Source organism: Hippopotamus amphibius, chromosome 2, assembly GCF_030028045.1.
Source record: "Hippopotamus amphibius kiboko isolate mHipAmp2 chromosome 2, mHipAmp2.hap2, whole genome shotgun sequence".
Lineage (NCBI taxonomy): Eukaryota > Metazoa > Chordata > Mammalia > Artiodactyla > Hippopotamidae > Hippopotamus > Hippopotamus amphibius.
In genome coordinates, this window is record NC_080187.1 from 209,996,285 (window position 1) to 210,017,572 (window position 21,288).

At 46.8% G+C, this 21,288-nt stretch overlaps 1 protein-coding gene across 1 annotated transcript in view; it reads left to right on the forward strand.

Annotated features, from left to right (window-relative positions):
* NOX5 (NADPH oxidase 5) overlaps positions 1–18,271 on the forward strand; it is a 40,262-nt gene extending 21,991 nt beyond the window's left edge. Inside the window, exons 10-16 of the mRNA XM_057723312.1 lie at positions 3,284–3,444; positions 8,441–8,485; positions 8,880–9,004; positions 9,284–9,368; positions 10,020–10,119; positions 16,976–17,142; positions 18,140–18,271. Coding sequence (XP_057579295.1) covers positions 3,284–3,444; positions 8,441–8,485; positions 8,880–9,004; positions 9,284–9,368; positions 10,020–10,119; positions 16,976–17,142; positions 18,140–18,271 — 815 coding nt within the window. The remainder of the gene's footprint in view (positions 1–3,283; positions 3,445–8,440; positions 8,486–8,879; positions 9,005–9,283; positions 9,369–10,019; positions 10,120–16,975; positions 17,143–18,139) is intronic.
* Positions 18,272–21,288: the final 3,017 nt, after the last annotated feature.

Consider the following 21,288-nt stretch of genomic DNA (forward strand, 5'->3'; position numbering starts at 1 on the left):
TGAACAAGCCCAGACACACAAAGTCAACCTCCCAAAACTCTCTCTGGAACACGGAGGCAGATGTGCAGACACTGAATGAGGGGATCGCGGCTGTACCAGCTGCCGTGAGGGTCACGGGGAGGACCTGGCCTGGTGGGGGAAGTGAGCGAAGTGGCATTTCAGCTGAACTTTGAAGGGTTCATATGCGTTTACTAAGTAGGAAAGGACATGGGGGTGGAGGTGGAGGGAGAAGCATAAAAACATGGAAACGTAGAAGAGCCTGATGTAGTTCGAGCTGAGGGTCAGGTGGAAGAAGGAAGTGGGGGTTGGGGGATGGGAGAGAGGCTCAGAGAAGGGACCAGAGGCAGATGACAGTGGCTGGCAAAGTCGATGAGAGCCAGGGTGGGGCTGGGAAGGGCTTCGAATGCAGAGTGGAAAGCGGGATGGTGCAGGCAGTTGGGAGTAAGCAGGGGTCTTAAGCAGAGGAGTAGCGGCTCAGAGGAGGGGGGGACCAGGACATTTCCAAGGGAGCTGTGACAGGAAGCCAGGCTTCCCCACTCCATGCGGGCATGAGCCCTGTGGGGCTCCAAGGCAGCAGAATCCCTCGCGCCCTTCTCCCCTGTCCCTGGACCACTCCCATTCTCTTTGGGTCCCCAGCACCCATAGAACTGCTCAGCTGACCCTCCCTTTGCCCAGCTGTCCTCTGACTCCCACCCACGCGAGTGCCTGCCTTCTGGTCGTGGGCTGTTGGTGGGGCTACAGCCTGGACCTCTGACCTCCTGGCCAGGCATTGGCCTTCCCACCTCAAGTGGTGCTTCTGACAAAGGAGGCTTTGCGTGGCCTGTTATGTTACAGCAAGATCCTTGCCCGGCTTCATGAGGGGTAAAGGCCTCTGGTTGCCAGGGTTCTCTGACCCTCCCCCATTAAGAGCAGTAGCTCCACTCAGGACGCCTCCTACCCCAGTCCAGGCCCCACCCCCTGGCCCAGCTCCCACAGCTCAGGGCACAGACCCAAGTCCAGGGCTCCCCGTGCGAAGCTGCACAGCACCTGCCCGGAACCACCTGAGTGGTGGCCTGGGTGTACAACGGGGTGGGGGGGGGGGGGTAGAGACGGTGGGTTATTTTCTTCCTATTTTCTTGCCTTTTATTTGCTGTTTTGTAAAGAGCAATTACGCTCCCTGAAAATTCGGACAGTATAGAAATATGTCCTGAAGAAAATTAAAATCCCTCAAATAATTCCACCCAAAGAAAACCATTGTCCTAAGAGGGAAAGAAGGGGATGGGATGAATTGGGAGATTAGGATTGACATATAGACACTCTTGATACTATGTATAAAATAGATAACTAAAAACTAAAAAAATTAAAAATAAATTAAAAAAAATAAAATAGATAACTAGTGAGAACCTACCATATAGCACAGGGAACTCTACTCTGTGCTCTGTGGTGACCTAAATGGGAAGGAAATCCAAAAAAGAAAGGATATGTATATATGTATAGTGATTCACTTGGCTGTACAGTAGAAACTAACACAACATTGTAAAGCAACTATACTCCAGTAAAAATGAAAAAAAAAAGAAAACCGTTATCTTCCAGATCTCAATATGTCTCCGTGGATAATCAGATGTAGAGATAATTCTGCCTACAAGGGATCACTGTTCACACTGTTTTGAAGCCCACTTTTTCTCCGTGAATAGTATGTCATGAAAATCTTTGCATGTCAGTTCTCTTAAAAGAAGAACTTTTCCTTTTTTGCGGCTGCACACTATTCCGGTGCATCAGTACTAATATGATTATAATGACCCTGTTTATTTTATGATGCATCATTTATTTGACCAGTCCTTGAAGGGGTTTCTTCAGGGTCTCAGCTTGGAATCTGCCCATCTCTTGGGCTCGAGTCCCCTGCAGTGAGCTGAGTGAGTCCACATGGGTGCTGGTAAATCCTCCAACTTTGTTTGCAGAGCTGGTTTACAGAATCGGGAGCGGCACTCGGGCTGGCAGCTATGGCTGATTGAATTCCACTGACATTTAAGAGGCCTCTTCCGTATGAGTCCCTGTGTGAGGCAGTTCAGGGTGCGTCTGTGCAGACAGGGCCTAGCGCAGCCCTCCTGCCACTTTGCACCCTGAAGGGGGAGGAGGCGCCAGGGAGATGCATGGGAGGAGGGGTCCGAGGACCTGACTTTTCAGTCCCCACCTCACAAAGCGGTGAGAGTGCGCCTCATCTCTCTGTAAACTCAGGGTTGAACCAGTTCATTCAGGAACTCAGGTGGACAAAAAATGTAACATCTTTGTTTCCACTAACCTCTGACTAAAATTGAGCATTGTCTTCAGTTATGAAGGCCGGTAACAAACCACAGTGGCATTACCAATTCCTGTGATTTTTCCAGAATGAAAACCATGGATTCTTCTTCGTATCACGTTACAGTTGTTGTCCATATCTCAGGATGTCATTCACGCTCGTCGCTAATTCACGTTTGCAGTGGCCATGTGACTCCTGCCGCATCTCGTTATTTCATGTGTTAACAAAAACAAAATCAAAATTTTGTTTTCTTAAATCACAATTTTAAAAAATATATTTTGATTACTGTCTCATTATAATTGGCTTCATTTGTAATTTCTACATATGTTATTCAATGTATTTAGAAACCTTATTCTGAGAAGGAGTCTAGCCACTGCCTTCATAGGACTGCCAAAAGAGTCCATGGTTTAAAATAAAAGAAAAAGGATGAGAACGCCAGACCAGGAGATCTCTTAGGGGCCTCCTTGCTCTCATGTGGGTTCTTTCTGGTACCCCTTAGCAGAGGGGTAGCCCCCCATGCTTTTCCATCAGTCATCCACTCAACAGGGAACCTTAGTAAGCACCCACTGCATCCCAGACACTGCGGGCAATGAAAGCTGTTGTTTCCAACATTGATTGAGCACCTACTGTGTGCAGAGCTGTTGACAGACACATGGTTGAATGTGGGAGGGAGATGGTCCCCACCTTGGTGAGACCCTGGCTTGATGGAGGAGGCATGGCCCCCACCCCTAGGGAGCTCCCAGTGTGCTCAGGGCCACTCTGACCCCTGCCTTGGCAGAGGAGACTGAAGCCTTAGGTGGACTTCACTGAGAAAGATTGCAAGGTCTGTACCAGAGAGCTCGGCTCTCCAAGTCCCATGGCTGTGGCTGCTAGTTTGGGCCTGAGGAAGGACATTCAAAGGAGGACTTAAGGGGCTGACACCCAGTCCCAGTCCCTCCAAGTGAGACAGGCTTATCCCTGCTGGAGACCAGCACTGACCCCTTACCTCCTGCCCTGTCTCTTGCTCAGACATCATCTGGCTACACATCCGGTCCCAGGGCCAGTGGACAAACAGATTGTATGAGTCCTTCAAGAAATCAGACCCAGTGGGCTGTGGTTCCAAGAGGCTCTCAAGGAGTCTGAAGATGAGAAGAAGTCAGAGGAAGCCCCAGCTAAGTGATTACAGAGGAGTAAGTGTCCATCGTGGTGACAAACCCATGGGGACCAAGTTTCCTTCTTAGTTGGCAACCACTGAGCAGCTGTTGTGTACACTGGCTGGGCAGCGGCACACAAGGTGAGGCAACTACAGACTGTGTGGTCCAAGAGCCTCCTTGACGCCTAACCACCCCAGGTCCTCCCCGGTCCAGTGTGCTCCATTAGAAGGCAGGGGACAATGCAAAGAGGGGGAAAATGAGATGAGAAAAACCCACCTCCCCCTCTTTGCTTTAACGCTTTCTAACTGTATGGCCTTGGGCACCTCTTTTAGCCTTGCTGAGCCTCAAGTTGTTCATGTATGAACTGGAGGTGGTTTCCACCCTTGGCTTTCCTTTTGCACATGATTCTTTTAAGGGCCAATGGAATGAATGCATGTTAAGTATTCAGTGAACTGGGCAACGGGGTCCTCATGGACCATTCGTTATCACCATCACCAGCACCACTACCATCACTATCACCACCATCACCACCACCACCACCGTCACCACCAGCACCACTACCATCACTATCACCACCACCACCACCACTGTCACCACCACCACTGTCACCACCACCACCACCACCGTCACCAGCACCACCGTCACCACCACCACCGCCATCACCATCACATCATCATCACCACCACCATCACCACTGTTATCTTTTGAGCCCTGATGAAACCCACAGAATTGACAGTCTGCCAGTTCCTAGAGTGAATACAGGTTCTGGAAGGTTTGGGAGGAATACAGAGAGATCAGAGTAGCACTGAGGAAACAGGAATAGATGTAGGAGGCTGAGGGTGCCTGAACACTTAGTAGGCTGTAACACTAAGCTGGAAGACAGGTTAATATGTGGAAACCCTGTTGAAGGTTAAAGGAAGAAAGCCCCCAGGCCTGGCCCAGCCCTGCCTTGCCCTTGTGGAATTTAAAGTCCAGGGGAGAAAACCAGGTGGATCCTCCCTGGTCAGACCAGAGGGACCTTCTAGAACAGTGACAAGAGCAAAGCTTTGGGAAATGGAGAGGTAACAAGCAAAGTGTTCTCTCCTGCTAATCAGCGGAAAGCTCCCGAAGGAGAAAGCTGACTTTCAAAACCGGGTGAGTCTTGGCACACTGGGAATTGGTGGGTAGATACACTAAAAGCTGTGTTTCCTTTGGGTCTTAAGCACTACTGCCAAAGAATAAATTGGCACAGTCTTTCTGGTGGGCAGTCAGCAATTTTAAATATCTATACCCAATGGCCCAGCAATGCCATTTTTAGGGATTGGCTAAAAGCTAATGGGACATGTACACAAGAAGTGCATTAATCACCTTGTTCATTCATTCAATTAGCAAATATTTATTAAGCACTGTTTTCCAGTTACTATTCTGGCTGCTGGAGATACGTCAACAAGCAAAGTAGCCATTGGTATTGCTTCCCTTCTGGATGGGGAGATAGTAAATACACAAATAGGTATATAATGTGTCATGTGGTGATAAATGCTATGAAGAAAATAAGTTGGGTAAAGGGAAAGAGCTATTTTATATAATATACCGTGGTTTTTAACAATAATGAGAAAATGAGGATAATCAAAATGCCCAGCAATAGGGAAGCAGTTAAATAAATTACTGATCAACCTTCTAATAGAATAGTAAGTTACCTAAAAAGGACTATGTAAGAGTATATGCGTTAGCACGTAAAGCTAGTCAAGATATAGTAAGTGGAAAAGCCAAGTTGCAAAGCAGTATGTTCCATTTATGTAGAAATGTGTGTGTGGGTGTGTGTGTGTGAAAAAAGTCTGAAAGGACAGAGAAAATGTTTAGAGAAGTTGTGTCTTCTGATTCAGGGTACTTTTTTACGTTTTTCTTTAAAGTTCTGTAGTTTTTGAATCTTTAAAAAACCTAACGTATTGATTTTGTGATTTAAATAATAAAGCAATATTTTTTTTGAAACCAAACAGGGTTTGCAGCCCCAGGCCATCCATTTTGGAGCCTCAGCACAGGGCGTGGTAGCCTCCGACAAGGATGTCACTGTGGAGCTGATGTCCTACAGACTCAAGGGAACTCCACAGCAGGGGGACCTGGTGCACATGGGGACAAAAGAAGGGACTCAGGCACAGTGGGAAGTTGCAGCCGAGGACCGGGGCCTGGTAAGGCTGAGGAAGCTGGGGCTGGAGGCTGCAGAACCAGTGATTTTTCTTCCCAGGCGTGATGGGTGGGTCCTTGGAACTTGGAAGAGAGGGCCTCAAGGGCAGGCCACATTCAGGAAGGACCACACACCTCATGGTGTTTCTGCATCCAGTCACCTGCATGGCATCTTCATAAATTTTGCCATATTTACTTCCTGTAGATAATATTTCCTACTGAATCTTTCTCCTTACGTTCCAACATTACTTTAAACTTAATCATATTTTAAAAGGACTCTTTAGATTGCTATGGTTTTTTTTTAATTAATTTTATTTATTTATTTATTATTTTGGGGGGGGGTACACCAAGTTCAATCACCTGTTTTTATACACATATCCCCGTATTCCCTCCCTCCCTTGACTCCCCCCCACCCTCCCTCGAGTCCCCCTTTAGATTGCTATGTGTAATGAAAAACCAGTAACCTGTGCCACAAAGAAAAGATAACTCTAAAAGCAAAAACAGTGTTATCAAATTCTTGCTACATGTTTCTTTTTTTTAATGAATTTTTCTCACGTGTTGTCTTATCCATTTTTGGCTGCATTAGGGCTTCGTTGCTGCACGCATGCTTTCTCTAGTTGTGGCGAGGGGGGCTACTCTTCATTGTGGTGCACAGCCTTCTCAATCTGGTGGCTTCTCTTGTTGTGGAGCACGGGCTCCATGCTCATGGGCTTCAGTAGTTGTGGCACGTGGGCTCAGTAGTTGTAGCTCACGGGCTTAGTTGCTCTGAGGCACGTGGGATCTTCCTGGACCAGGGATAGAACCCATGTCCCTTGCATTGGCAGGTGGATTCTTAACCACTGCACCACCAGGGAAGTCCCCTTAATCGTATTTTAAAAGGACTCTTTTTTTTTCAATCTTTATTGGAGTATAATTGCTTTACAGTATTGTGTCAGTTTCTGCTGTACAACAAAGTGAAAGAGCCACTGTATACATATATCCCCATATCCCGTCCCTCTTGAGCCTCCCTCCCAACCTCCCTATCCACCCCTTTAAGTCTTCACAAAGCATCAAGCTCGTCTCCCTGTGCTCTGTAGTAGCTTCCCATTAGCCACCTATTTTACATTTGGTAGTGTGTATATGTCGATGCTGCTCTCTCACTACGTCCCAGCTTCCCCTCCCCCCCGGTGTCCTCAAGTTCATTCTCTACATCTGCATCTCTATTCCTACCCTGCCACTAGGTTCATCAGTACCATTTTTCTAGATTCCGTAAATATGTTAGCATGCGGTATTTGTTTTTCTCTTTCTGACTTACTTCACTCTGTGTGACAGACTCTAGGTCCATCCACCTCACTATGAATAGCTCAACTTCATCCCTTTTTATGGCTGAGTATTATTCTATTATATAAATGTGCCACATCTTCTTTATCCATTCATCTGTCGATGGACATTTAGGTTGCTTGCATTTAAAAGGACTCTTTAGATTGCTATGTTTAATGAAAAACCAGTACCATCTGCCATAAAGAGAAGATAACTCGAAAAGCAAAAACAATGTTATGAAATTCTTGCCAGGTGCTTCTGCCTGCTATGTGAGGCTCTGAGCCTGAGCTGCACCCCACTGCTTGTTCCCCTCTCTCTCTGTGTCATGTTCTCCATCTCTTTCTTTCTCAGCTTGTTAAAGAAAAAAAAAAAAAAGGAGGAGGGATTAGTGAGTGTAAGAGAGATGTTAAAGACATAATAACCATGATGTAAGGCTTTCTCCTTGAAATCAGAAGGATTTTAAAAAATTGTAAGAGGAGTATTCCTCTCACAGTGTACTTCCTAAATAATCATCACAACTAGTTCACGTCCAGCACTGTGGAGGACACAGAATTCAGTTGCCGCCAAAGAAGCAACATGGTGTGATGTGGTGAGCACAGGATGGGCAGCCGGAGACCCAGGCTCCACCCTGAGCTCTATGGGAACTTGGGCGAGTCATTTCCACACTCTCAGATTCAACTTCTCTCTGTGAAATAAGGGATTTGCCTGGATGACCATGAAGGTCACTCCTAACCAGAGAGAAACTATCACAGGCCCCTGCAGCCCTTTTGGGGGGGGGGGGGGGGCAGGCAGTCTGCTTCCTTCATCTTCAGGAAGGAAGCACATTGACCTCAAGGAATCTGGTCTGACTGTGCCCAGGGCTGGAGGAGACAGGCAGAGCAGACAGAGGAGGTCTGCTCCCTGCCCTCAGGTGGCTCCCCATCAGCGAGCCCAGAGCAGGGTCCCGAGGGCAGGGATGAGCTGTGTGCCAGGGCAGCGCCTGGCTTTTCTGCCTGGAGCAGCTGGGCAGAGCTTCCAGGAGAAGCAGCCACTCCAAGTGAGCTGCACACTGAAGGATGCACAGGAATTTGCCAGCTGGAGAAGAGAAGAGCAGGCTCCAGGCACAGGGAAGGAATGCTCAAGGCCAGGGCTGTGTCTAGAAACACGATAGCTATCGGGAGTGGCTGAGCCCAAGAGGTGGCTGGGGTGAGTGTTCTCCTGTCACACCCTGAAGCTGACTTGTATTGGACCACTAGAGCGATTGCTAAATGTTCAGGAATTTTGAGAGACAGTTATTAAACACAGTCATTGGTGGGAGCCACGATGGCAGTGTTTACTCCAGGAATCTAGACACTAACCGTCAGGAGGTTGTTGTTGCTGGTGGTGGTGCATTCTTTCGCCAAAGATGCAGTTTACCAGCACACCACTGATGTTCTCCCTCAAAAGCGCCCCATGCTCCCTGGAATGGTTTGGGCAGAAAAGGCAATTCCCTTTTTTGTAGGGTTGCTCACACTGGGAAGGGTGAGGAAGCCTCTGAGAAATGCCTGGCCCGCCCACTCCCAGAGACCCACCTTCTCTGCTGTTCTCCCTGCAGGTCTCCGTGGTGTCCTCTGAGAACCACCAGTTCTGTAACATCAAGGTGAGAGGCTCCAGGGGGTGGCCCCAAGCAGAGGAAGCAAAGCCTCTGCCCACAGGGACGGCTCCCTGCGGCTCTCGATACCCGGGTTCCACAGTCCCCATGGCCTGACTCCCAGGTCTCCAGATAATGGAATCAAAACCGTGCCCTCACAGGGCACACGGGGCATGATGGCTGGGCCCTGCCCTCACCAGCTCCGCATGCGAACATTCTAGGGCTCTCCCAGTCTCGGGCTCAGAGCACAGCGTGTAGAAAGTGCTCTGAGGGGGAGCCACTTACTCCTGGGTTCCAGCCCAGGAGACGACTGCCTGCATATAAAGGGGGGTCCTGAAGCTTGGGGTCCAGTTCTCCCGCACCCACCCACCCCTCTCTTTCCTCTAACCCCTCCCGTGTGTAGTGCTACATCGATGGCCCTTATGGGACCCCCACCCGCAGGATCTTTGCCTCTGAGCACGCCGTGCTCATTGGGGCGGGCATTGGCATCACCCCCTTTGCTTCCATCCTGCAGAGCATCTTGTACAGGTGGGTGGACAGGCTGTGGCCCTGCCTGCATCCCGGGGCAGAGTCCTGAGAGGTGCCCTCCCCTCCCCCACTTCTCCCTCCTTTCACCTCTCTCCCGCTCCCCTTTTCTCTCTTTCATCTCCTGCTCCTGCTCTTTTTCGGGTCTTATCCCTCTCCCTCCTCATGGGGTGGGCCCTGCCACTCCACCCTCCTTCCCTGTCCCCTGCACTGGTCTCTGGGGTCCTGAGAAATCTTGTACTCACCCCAAACCCAAAATCCCCTCCTCTCATCTCCCCTTAGGCACCAGAAGAGAAAGCACATCTGCCCCAGCTGCCAGCACTCCTGGATGGAGGGCATCCAGGATGATGACATGAAACTCCACAAGGTGAATGAGCACCGCCTCCTACAGGCAGGACTCCAGAGCCTCTCCCCAGATACCAGAGCTAGCATCCCCCAACCCCTGTGCACAGGCAAGGGAAGGACAGATGACCTCTCCCCTGCTCGATCTGCTGCTCTCTGTGTCCAGGGCTCCCCCGGAAAGACATTCTGGGCCCTGAAGGCGGCCATCTCATTAAAGAACACAGAGGCTGAAAGTCAGGCAGCCGGGATTCAGTTACAGCCATGATACTTGCTAGCCATGACCTGATGGTGGTTTTAAAAATGAAACTGTTTGCCATTTGAGAAGTTATTATTCTGTGTAGGCCACTTCAAAAAGTTTCTAAAAAAAAAAAAAAAAAATGAAGTAATTTTTTTTTCTGGCCATCCTAAGCTTAAGATCTCAGAACACAGCTTGCTGTAAACAATAGATTATTAGAGAAAATCCCGACCTGGCAGTCAGGAACCTGAGTTCTGGTCCCATGCTGCTGTGTGGCCTGGACAAGGTTCCTCACCTCTGGGAGCCTTGGTCTCCCCCTCCCTTAAATGGGGGTGATAATGTGTGGCCTGCTAACAGTAGGGTGGTAACGCCAGGGCCCTGGGGATCACAGATATGAGTGAATGAGGTAAGCCCCCCTGTGAACTGGGCCCTTCTCTAAAGGTGGACTTCATCTGGATCAACCGAGACCAGCGGTCTTTCGAGTGGTTTGTGAGCCTGCTGACCAAACTGGAGATGGACCAGGCCGAGGAGACTCAGGAGGGTAGGAGGGGCAGCGGGGTTCAGGGTCTCTTTAAGAAAGTTAGATTTTTCTATTTCTATCACAAATGTGGGGGAGAGGGAGCTGATTTTCCCCCCAATAAAATGTAATATTTTGTGAAACTTAAAAGAGAGAAGAGAAAAAAATCATAATCCCATCTAGCTATCCAGGCATTTTAAAGGATTTCCTTCTGATGTTTTTTCTTATTCACATTTTATAAAAATGTATAGCCTCCCCGCCCCCCCCATTTCTCTTTTTAATGACATTTCTTTTTATTTGAAATGAGCACTTATTAAAACATTAGATCCCCGGGCCTCCTTCCAGACCTTTCAAGTCACATTCTCTGGGAGTAGGGCCCGGGAAGGTACATTCTAACACGCTTCTCAGATGATTCGTATTCACACTTTTTTTTTTAAGTTTTTTTGAGGGATAATTTACATACAATAAAATTCATCAATTTAAGTGTTCAATAAAACAATGGCATTTTGACAAATGTGTCCGGTTATATAACCATCACCATAATCAAAACGTGGGACATTTCTATTACCCCCAAGAGCTCTCTCATCTCATTTTGCATCAACACCCTCTCTCCACTGGTAGCCCCTGGCAACCACTGATCAGCTTTCGATCACTACAGTTTTGCCTTTTCTAGAATTTTAAAAAAATGGAATCATATAACATGTGTGTAGTCTTTTCTAACTTCTTTCACTAAACGTAATACCTTTGAGATGTATCCATGCTGTTGCATGTTTCAGTAAGTAGTTAATTCCTTTTTGTTGCTGAGAAGTGTTCCATTTTATGGATATACCACAATCTGTTTTTCCACGCAGTTGCTGATGGATATTAGAGTTATTTCCACTTTTTAGCCATTTTTGACTATGACAGTCTCTGTGTGGACATACGTTTCCATTTCTCTTGGGTAAATACTTAGAATTGGGATTGTTGGGTAGTATGGTATGTGCTAAATTTTATAAACTGTCAAATTGTTTTTCCCGAGTGACTGTACCACTTTGTATTTCCATCAGCAATAGAGTTACAGTTGCTCCACAACCTCATCAGCATTTGATGTTGGCAGTCTTTTAAATTTTAGCCATTCTAGTGGGTGTATAGGGATATCTCAGTATGCTCTTAATTTGCATTTCCCTAATTAATTATGATGTTGAAGATATTTTCATGGTCTTTTTTGCTGTTTGTATGCTTTCTTTGTAAAGTGTTCAAATATTTTGTCCACTCTTTAAATCCAGATGTTTTTCTTCTTTTTATTAAGTTGTAAGAGTTCTTCATATATTCTGGGAACAGGTCCATTACCAGGTGTACATTTTATAAATATATTCTCCCAGTCTGTGGTTTGTCTTTTCACTTTCTTAAACTGTCTTTCATAAAACAAAATTTTGAAATTTTAATGATGTCCAATTTATCAGATTTTTTTTATTCTTCATGCTTTTTGTGTCCTAACTAAAATCTTTGCCTTATCCAAGATCATGAGTATTTACTCTTATGTCTTCTCCCAGAAGATTTATAATTTTAGTTCTTTATTTAGATCAGTCTCATAATGAGTTCAACAAGGTTCAGGTTATAAGGTCAATATGCAAAAGTCAATTTTATTTCTATTTACAAACAACAAATAATTAGTATTTGAAAATCTTTAAATAGAATTTTAAGAACCAAGAAATACTTAAGGATAAATTTAGCAAAATATATGCAAGATTTGTATAATAAAAACTATGAAACATTTCTAAGAAATAAAGTTTTTTTAATTTCTTGTACTTGAAGTTCATTGAATTTCTTGGACATATGAGCTTGTAGTTTCATCAAATTTGGATAAATTTCAGCCATTCTTTCTTTACATATTTTTTTTTCTGTCTCCCCTTCTCCTTCCTGTCACTTCAATTACACAGATCTTACACTGTTTGATATCTCACAGGTTATTGAGAGTCTTGTTGTTTTTTCCTCTCAATCTGTACCTCATTTTAGATAGTTTCTATTGCCATGTCTTCAAGTTCACTCATCTTTTCTTCTGAAGTACCTTATCTATCCTTCCTATCCTAATAAAAGTCCCAGCAGGTTTTTAAAAATAGATATCGAGAAGCTGATTCTAAAATTTATATGGAAAAACCAAAGGACCTAAAATAGCTATTAATCCTCTCCATTGTATTTTTCATTTTTCTTATTGTGTTGTTATTCTCTAGAAGTTCCATTTGGGTATCTTTTATGTTTTCCATTCCTCTTCTCATCACAGCTGTTTTTACATTCTCAAGCACATTTATAATATTTGCTGTAACATCTTTGTCTAAGTCCATCATCTCTGTCATTCCTGGGTCTGTTTCTAATTACTGATTTTCTCCTAGTTATGAATCATATTCTCCTGTTTCTTTGCATGCTTGATAATTTTTTACTGGATGGCAGGCATGTTATGTTCTGGATTTTGTGATATTTCCCTAAATAGTACTGTACTTTGTTCCGGTGCACAGTGACAGTATTTAGGATGATTCGGATACTTTCAAGACTTGCTTTTAACTTTTGTTAAGGTGAGTCCAGAATGGCCTTTATTGTGGGGCTAATTCAGCCCCAGGGCTAAGATGCTGTACCTGTGAGAACTCATCGTACTGCCTTATATATTACAAGGTCTCTGCACACTTGATGGTGGAACACAAACTATTGCCAGCTCTGTTAGAGTTCTGGGTACTGTGATGCCTCCATGTTTTCTGGTAATTTCTTCTTCCACATGTATACAGATTAACAAGCAACCAAAGACTGAGGGGGAATGTTATACAGATTTCCAGAGCTAGTGAACCCTTGTCCTCCCTTCCTCTTTCTTTTCTTCCTTCTCTCTCCCTCTTCCTCTCTGCAGTTGCCTTTTTTCTAGTTTTGTGCCTGGCACGTTCTAGCTGTCTTGGCCTCCCTGAACTCCAGTTTCTGTCTCCTCAGCTCAGTGAGGCTGACACCAGGCAATTGTAAGGCTCATTTCATTGTTTCCTCCCTCAGCAATGACAGTCCTGCACGACCTGTTGACCAATGTCTGGAAACTACTGTTTTATATATCATGCTTATTTTCCTAGTTGTTCAAGGTGAGAGAGTAATATGGTTCCTTTTACTCAAACATAGATTTTTTTTTTTGAAAGAAGAGGTTTCCTTTAACCTGGAGGAGCAAACCATAAAAGAATTGGCAATGTTTAAACCAAAAGTTGCGCAAGTTATAATCATCCTCAGCAATTCATTCACTCCCATGTATTTAATTCTTGATCTTGATCTTTTTTTTCAGCAGTTTTATGAAGGCATCAGTCAAACATAGATTTTTTTTTTTTTTAGAGAAAAGACTGTTATAAGGTTTATAATTGCCTTCTTGATTTTATAGGCTTTGATGATATTCCCCTTGTCTTTTTTTTTATCTATTTATTTTATTTATTATTTATTTATTTATTATTTTTTGGGGGGTACACCAAGTTCAATCATCTGTTTTTATACACATATCCCCCTATTCCCTCCCTCCCTTGACTCCCCCCCGCACCCTCCCCGTCCCAGTCCTCTAAGGCATCTTCCATCCTCGAGTTGGACTCCCTTTGTTATACAACAACTTCCCACTGGCTATCTGTTTTACAGTTGGTAGTATATATATGTCTGTGCTACTCTCTCACTTCGTCTCAGCTTCCCCTTAACCCCCCACCCCCTCCCAAACCTCGAGTTCTCCAGTCCATTCTCTGCATCTGCATCCTTGTTCTCAAACATAGATTTTTAATAAAAGTAATTTGTAAGTAGAGACGAACATGTGAACAGACATATATTTATTGGTGGTGTGTGCTCAGTATTTTTCCCAATGAGGTGGCAATCAAAAGTTTAGAAAGTGGTCTGTGATAAAAATTATACAGCTTGGCGTGTCCGAATTCTTTTGCCGATGGTCCCTTCTTTTATTTGTTCATTAAACTGGAATATTTAAACATCCTCCCCCGAGTCCCTACAGTCTCCCCTCACCACCCAGCAAATGCTGTATCCTACATTTTTTACTAAGCATTGCATGATAACATGTTTCTCTGGTTTACATAATAGCCCTCATGGGACATCTCTGTGGAATACTGAGGTTTTGTACTGTGTTTAAAGTTAATCTGTTAGTCATTATTTTGTTTTGTTATGTTTTACTTACAGAAGATCTTATATAAGGAGGAATCTCTTTAGATACATTTCTGAATTTAAGAGGAATTAGTGAGGTTTTTATACTGTTAAGTTCACTGGAACTAGATCTTATTTGGCTGTTTGCCATGAGTAAATTCAAATTCCTATGATAAACATAGTTTATAAGTTCAAGTAATTAAACACAGTTTTCTACAAAAAAACATTCAAACATGTGTAGTTTATTATAACAAACATCCAAAGCCTTAAAGCACAAGTCAGCAGTCTTCGGAAGAGAACGATTAAACCCCAGAATGTTGCAGTAAAGCTTCTTGCCCTTTCTTGTAAATAACAATTAAAGCAAATATTTATATAGCATCGACTTTGTTCTAAATGTTTTTAAGTATATTAATTCATAAGAAGCTTGCTTTTATGATGACAGCCTAAGGGAAAAGTTTAGACTTAATTTAAATTTTCTAGTTACTGGTATATAAATATTTGCTATTTGCTTCTCCCTAATCTGTGTAAGCAACGGGTAACAGCTAACCCAGTGCTTTGCATTCTCAAAGCCACTTGAGTCAACAACTTTGTTACCTCCAGTTTCTTCCAAGCTTTCTCATTGCAGCTGAAGTACATGGCCTCTGATTTCAACTTTAATTATATACCAAGGTTTGAGTTAAATTTGTGGTTTATAATTTTTAATTTCTACAGCTTAAGCTTCAAGCATTCTGTTTGATTTGAATCTTTTACTCTATCCCATAATAGCTATAGAACCTTGGCACATTGCTTTGCCTCTATTTCCTCATCCAAAAAATATGGATACTACTAAGTACCCACCTCATAGGATTGTCGTGAGGATTGGATGAGAGGTCATCTATACAGCACTTAGAACAGGGGCTGGAGCTTAATGACGGCTCAGTAAATTTAGCAGTAGTAGAGGCGGTACTAGCAGTAGTAGTAGCAGTAGTAGTAATAGTAACTGCTCAATAAATTTAATAGTAGTAACTGAAGTAGCAATAGTAGTAGTAATAATTGCTCTATAAACTTCATAGTAGTAGTACAAGTACTAGTAGTATTTAGTGGCTATATAATGAATGATAGAGTTAGTGGCTTCCCGTAAATTATTTAACCATGCCCCTGCTGCTGGGCATTTTGTTTATTCCTAATTCTCCACCATCGTAAGGAAAACTACAATTAATATGCATGAGCACACAGTTGTGGGTTTTTTTTTCCCCTTTCCTTTGGATGATTTCCTTAAGAGAGTGTCCCAGAAATGGGAGGACCGCTCGAACACGCTGCCTTGGAGAGACCGGAAACCTCCACAGCACCTCCCTCTCCCTCCCACTCTGATATCCCATTCTCTCCTTTCTTACCCCTGTGTGGGGGGGGGGGGGACTCTGAGGAAGGGGGCAAAGGGCCAGGGCTCTCTCAGATGGGCATCCCTCATGGTGCCTCTCCTTCCCTCTCACACCGCCAGCACTACTCAAGTTCAGGGATGTGGGAAATGAAATGTGGTGTCCCTCCTAGGGCCATTTGCATTTTAACAGTGGCTGAGATCTTAAGCCAAAGGAAAAGTGGGCTAATGGTGGCATATGAGACAATAGAGAACAAGCTGGGATGGCCTGAATCCTTTAGGGAGAGGAAAAGGATAAAAGATCATCAGCTTGTAAATCCAACATGGTAGATCAGGCCCCGCTGTTTCTGCTTGCACCATGGCAGGGCTGTGGGGCAGCACGGGCCAGTCTTCTGCCAGTCATGGCACACAGAGAAAATGATAACATTTGTTTGCCACCTCTGGGGAAATGGAGGAAACTGCTTGAGCACAGAGGTGCCCACCTGGATGCACCAATTGCCCTAGAGCTGGCGGGATCAACATCTCACGAACCTATCCCATTGCAGACACAGAGCTATGGACGCTCAGGCCTAACGGGCCTCCTAGATGCCAGTCTCTGCCCTGTCCCTTCAGTCCTCTGACTCCCCTCCCTGAAACGCTGTTTCCATCTCCTCCTGCTCTGCTCCAGGACCCTCTCCCTGCTCCCATCCCCTAGCTGGGCACTCCAGACCCTTCACACCCTGGCCTCAGTGTGTATCCAGTCCTGTCTCCTGCTGCCCCCACTCACGGATGCTCTGCGTCAGCCGGGCAGTCACATCACAGCCCACAAACACCAGGCTCCCAACCTCAGCTCATTCTACTCCCTTCTTAGGGTGCCTTCCTTTCACCTCCCCTTTGAGTCTCGCCCCTCTTCCAAGACCTCACCCAATCCCCACCTTCCCAGGAAGCAGCTCCATCTGTTCCGGCCTTCCCTGTGTATCAGTAGTATTTGCCATCTGATCCATTCACTCAACCCTTGACCCTTTGGTGTCAGTGGCCTTTTTATGTGTGCATGGCTCATGTCCCCAACTAGGCTGAGCAGACACCATGTGGCCTGGAAGGGCATGAGTTCAGAGACCAAGGACGGGCACGCTGCCCTGGGATTCACTTTCCTGCTGTAAATATGAGGTTTAGCTCCTGGGGTGGTTGTGAGGCTCACAGTAGACCATGGCTGTAAGGTGACTTGTGTATGCCATGTGAAGGGCGGCTCAAGCTCGCCATCTTTCCTCTCTACAGCACTGGTCAGATGGAGGTACTGGGTGAACACAGTTGGCTGTTGGTGTGAGTCCCCTTCTAAGCCCCGGGACAAGGTGGCTGGCATCCTGCCCTTTCCCCCTCACAGGCACTGGCCCCTCAGCCCTGCCATCGCCTCCCCCCACATAGGCCGTCTCCTGGAGCTGCACATGTACATGACCTCTGCGCTGGGCAAGAATGACATGAAGGCCATTGGTCTGCAGATGGCCCTCGACCTCCTGGCCAAGAAGGAGAAGAAGGATTCCATCACAGGCCTCCAGACACGCACTCAGCCTGGGCGGCCGGATTGGAACAAGGTAAAGGCCACCTGGAGCCCCAAAGCCTGCAGGGACTAGTGGGGCTGAGAGCCTGAGGCAGTGACTGGGGAGATTAGGGCCAAGCAACCAGGGGCAAAGCTTTAGGCCAGCATCCAAGTCCAACCAGGATCTCAGGGCTAGAATGGGAGGCAGGGCACCTGCGTTCTGGCGCCATCACTGGCTCCCTTTGTTCCACCACTAGCCTCCATTTCCCTTTCTGATCACAGAGGAAGTTGGCCCTTGTGACCTTCAAGGCCTCTCCCAGCCCTGAGCCCCTACAAACCAGAGTCCGAAGGCCCCGATGGACAGAGTCCTGGGGAGGCATCAAGTCTTATCCCTTCCTGGTACAAATGGGGAAACTGAAGCCCAGAGACACAAACGTTTGCTTGGTTTTATTATTTTATTCCTTAGCTTGGTTTTATCATTATTTTTCCTCCCTGAGCACTTACCAACTTGGGTGTAGGGTTTGCCTGAAGTGACCAGAAGGTATTGCTTTTCAAACTGCTGTAGATGATCCCTGTTTAGCTAGTGAGAGCTGGGGTGGGGGTGGGGGACGGGATGCTAGCGGGGCTTGGGCACCAAGAGAACTTTAGGCAAAGGCAATTCTTAAGCAGAACTTGGGGTGGAAAAGGGTCCTCCCTGGGGGAGAAAGCCTGACTTCAGAAAAGAGGCATTTCGATGGAGGCCCGTGGGCTGGCGTGAGGTTGGGACTGTGCCATTGCCCTCCGGCACTGCAGCTGCTTTAGTGCATGTCTCTCCCAGGGATGCAGCTCCTCGAGCAGAGGGCCTGGGTCTGATTTCTTTCTGGTCCAGCCCCTCCCCGGGGCTGGAGTCAGGTTATGCCTTGAGCAAATGGCCCCTAAACTACTGGCTGAAGCCAAGCAGCTGTGCCCTGGAGGTCCTCATGGGGAGGACAGCCACAGTGACCTGTTAAGTCCTGTGGACTGGGTGGGTCCACAGTCCCCTCTCTCTTCCCTCTGCTCTCCCCCAACTCCAGGTGTTCCAGAAGGTGGCTGCCGAGAAGAAGGGCAAGGTGCAGGTCTTCTTCTGTGGCTCCCCAGCTCTGGCCAAGGTGCTCAAGGGCCATTGTGAGCAGTTTGGCTTCAAATTTTTCCAAGAAAATTTCTAGCCCTGCCTCCCCAAGCTCTGCCCAAACCCGCACTGCCTGCCAGCCTGATTGGATTGCTACCAGTGCCCTGCAGAGACCAGCCTCAGATGACCCAGCAAATCCTGCTCCACGTGCAGAATAGGAGGCCCTAGGGAATAGATGGACTTCTTTCAGAGCCCAGGGAGAAGGGCAGGGCCTTGGGCAGTGCTGTGAGTTCTGAGGTGGCCGTGGGACTGGTGAGATTGGGGGTGGGGGAGGGAGGTGCTTAGGGAGCACAGGGCGCCTTCTCAGGGCAACCGCTTCTCCAGAAGTCCTCTGAGGGCCCTTCCCTCCTATTTCAGTGGTCCCAGACCTGCCTGATTGTCACGATCATTCAGGAACTTCCACACACTCCGCATTTTATTATGAAATTTTCACACATACAGAAAGTTAAAAGAACTGTGCAATGGACAGTGTTACCCACTGTCTAGATTCCTCAGTTAACATTTTGCTGTATTTGCTTTACTGCCTATTTTCCATCTATCCCTCCCTCTATCCATCCATCAATCTATCCTATTTTTCTGATGCATTTCAAAGCACATTTTGCTATTCAGAGGAGATTTCTTTAAATGCAGATTCCTGAGTCCCACTCCCAGAAATTCTGATTCTGAAGATCTGGGGATGAGACCTGGAAAGTGTATTTTACCCAAAATCCATTCCCATAGGGAGAGAGAAGCAGCTAATTTCCCCTTCTGTTTATGTCATTGTCTTCTCATCTCCCTATTTATCTCTGCCTGCCTTTCTCCCTGTGTCTCTCCCCTATGTGAGTCCCTCCCTTGCTCTGCATGACGGTTTTCCCTTCTCTGTACACACTGAGTCATTAGAGAAATAGAGTGGAGACAGCGTCTTTGTGTGTGTCTATCCACGGGGGTCACAGAAAAGCCTTGTGCCCGGGAATCTAGCAGGTTGTGACTTGACGTTCAGTTCAGCCATGTGGTGTGGCCCTGGCAACCTCTCTGAGCCTGTTTCTTCATCTGAAGTATGGGCCCGATGCCCTGCCCCAATCACAGTGGCCGAGGGTGAAATGAGTTATCACCATTAGTGCTCAGGACGTTCAGCCTCCATCCCTGGGCGGCTCTTTATTGCTCCAGACATCTGAGTCTCTGCATCGTCTCTCTACTCCCTAGCTCCCTCTGTGTCTGTGTTCCAGCCTCTGTTTGCATCTGTCACTGTCCGAACAGGAGTGGATGGGAAGGACAGCAAATACGAAAGCTCCCCTAGGAGACCCTTTGGGGAGGAGATGTCCTAGGTGGCAGTCAAGGGCAGGAGGGCTGGCCTCACCCCTCGGATCTGAGCTGGGCATTTTCACTCTGCCCCACACTGCAAGCCCCTGGAGGCCCCACAGTTCCCAGGCATCCTCCACCTTGCAGCTGGTCTTGCTGGATTCTGTCTCTTCTGTGACAGTCTGAACTCTCCTCCCCAAAGCTGCCTTCAGGAGGTTGGAGTCAGGCACTTTTCGATGGAATTGTAGATTGTACCTTTCTTTTCTGTGGGTTGGACGTCCTTGGCACAGAACAGGTAAAGATGCTGGTGACAACTGTGATGGTGGCACCCCATGTATAGTGTGGGCCTCAACGTGGGGGTACAGAGGATGAGCGGAGAGGACCCCTGGAGTCATCTTGTAGATGACAGTGAAACAGAGTTGGTAGAAGTTCTTTTTAAAAAGAAGCAGCAAGAAAAGGGGATGGTGGATGAGGATGTTGAAGTGCACCTTGGGGCAGAGGGCGGGACACAGAGTGAGGACTGGGATAGAGAGACGACAGGACACAGGACGTCGTATTCGAGATGCAGGAGGAGCAGGAGGAAGAATACAAGAGGAAGAGTGGGACCTAGCTGTCAGCCCTGTGGTGAAGGAGGCAACTGCAAGCCATATGGAGAGCAGGAAGAGGGGGAGCTGGGCTCAAGGGGCTGGGAGCCAGCATATCTGGGAGGCCTTGTGCTGGGGCATTTGAGCGTGGTTGTGTTTAATTTCCAACAAGCCTGGGATAGGCACCCAACTCACATGGAGAAACTCAGACCAAAAAAAGTTAAGTTACCAGCCTGAGGTCACGTTCTTGGAACTCATTTCCTCCTGTTAAATCTGTGTTTTCCCCTTATCATCAGATTTGGGAAGTCTCTGGGAAAAAACCAAAACCAAACAAACAAAATAACTGTCACTCTGTGGAGTAGAGAGGTAAACCAAGAGGTCCTGATGTGGGGCTGGGGTTTCTAAAGAGGATATAGCAAAGTCACGTAGGGAGCCTGTTTAGCACAGGACTTCACACACATACACAAACACCTAGAGTCACCATTATTTTACATTTTGCCCAGCCTCTGTCCACACTGCCCTAAAACACTGGTATCCCAGTCCTCAGTCCCTTGCACTCTCTTTACAGATTTCTACCGGTCTCCCACTCCTCTATACAAACAGCCAACTGTTCATTTAGAACTTTATCTTCCAAAGGGCATGGGAGCACATGGAGGAACTTCAAAATCCATGAAGGATCCACATGTGTGACTTGTGACCTTGTGTAGTGAAGGCTTTCTCTCCAGACATATTCTGCTTACCCACTGGAGGGCACTGTGGAACCAGCGATCTCGAGAGGTTTTGTTTTGCTGGGAGGGAGACTGGTTCCTGAAGGGTAGTGAATCAGGAAGGTCCAGGGAAGATGGTGCCCCACCCCAGAGCTCCCAGCTCCAGGCAACACCTCCCGGCCCCGACTCGAGCAGAACCGTGAAGTCAAGAGACTTCATTTTCAAGATCAGAGTTTCTCTAGCTGCCAGCCCCTCACGCCAGCGCACAAATGCACGTACAACCCTCACCTGTCCCCACCCCCTGCCGCCTACACACACACACCCCCCTCTCCCATCCCTGTACCCCGTGTCCAGGCTCTAGGCTTCCCTCTTTTTCATCTGCAAGGTCACAGCAGTCCTGGCTGAGTGGAGAGTTCGTTGGTCCAGGCTCTGCCACCTCACATCATTGTAGGCAGCAAGATGAAATGTGTGTGTGTACAGATAAC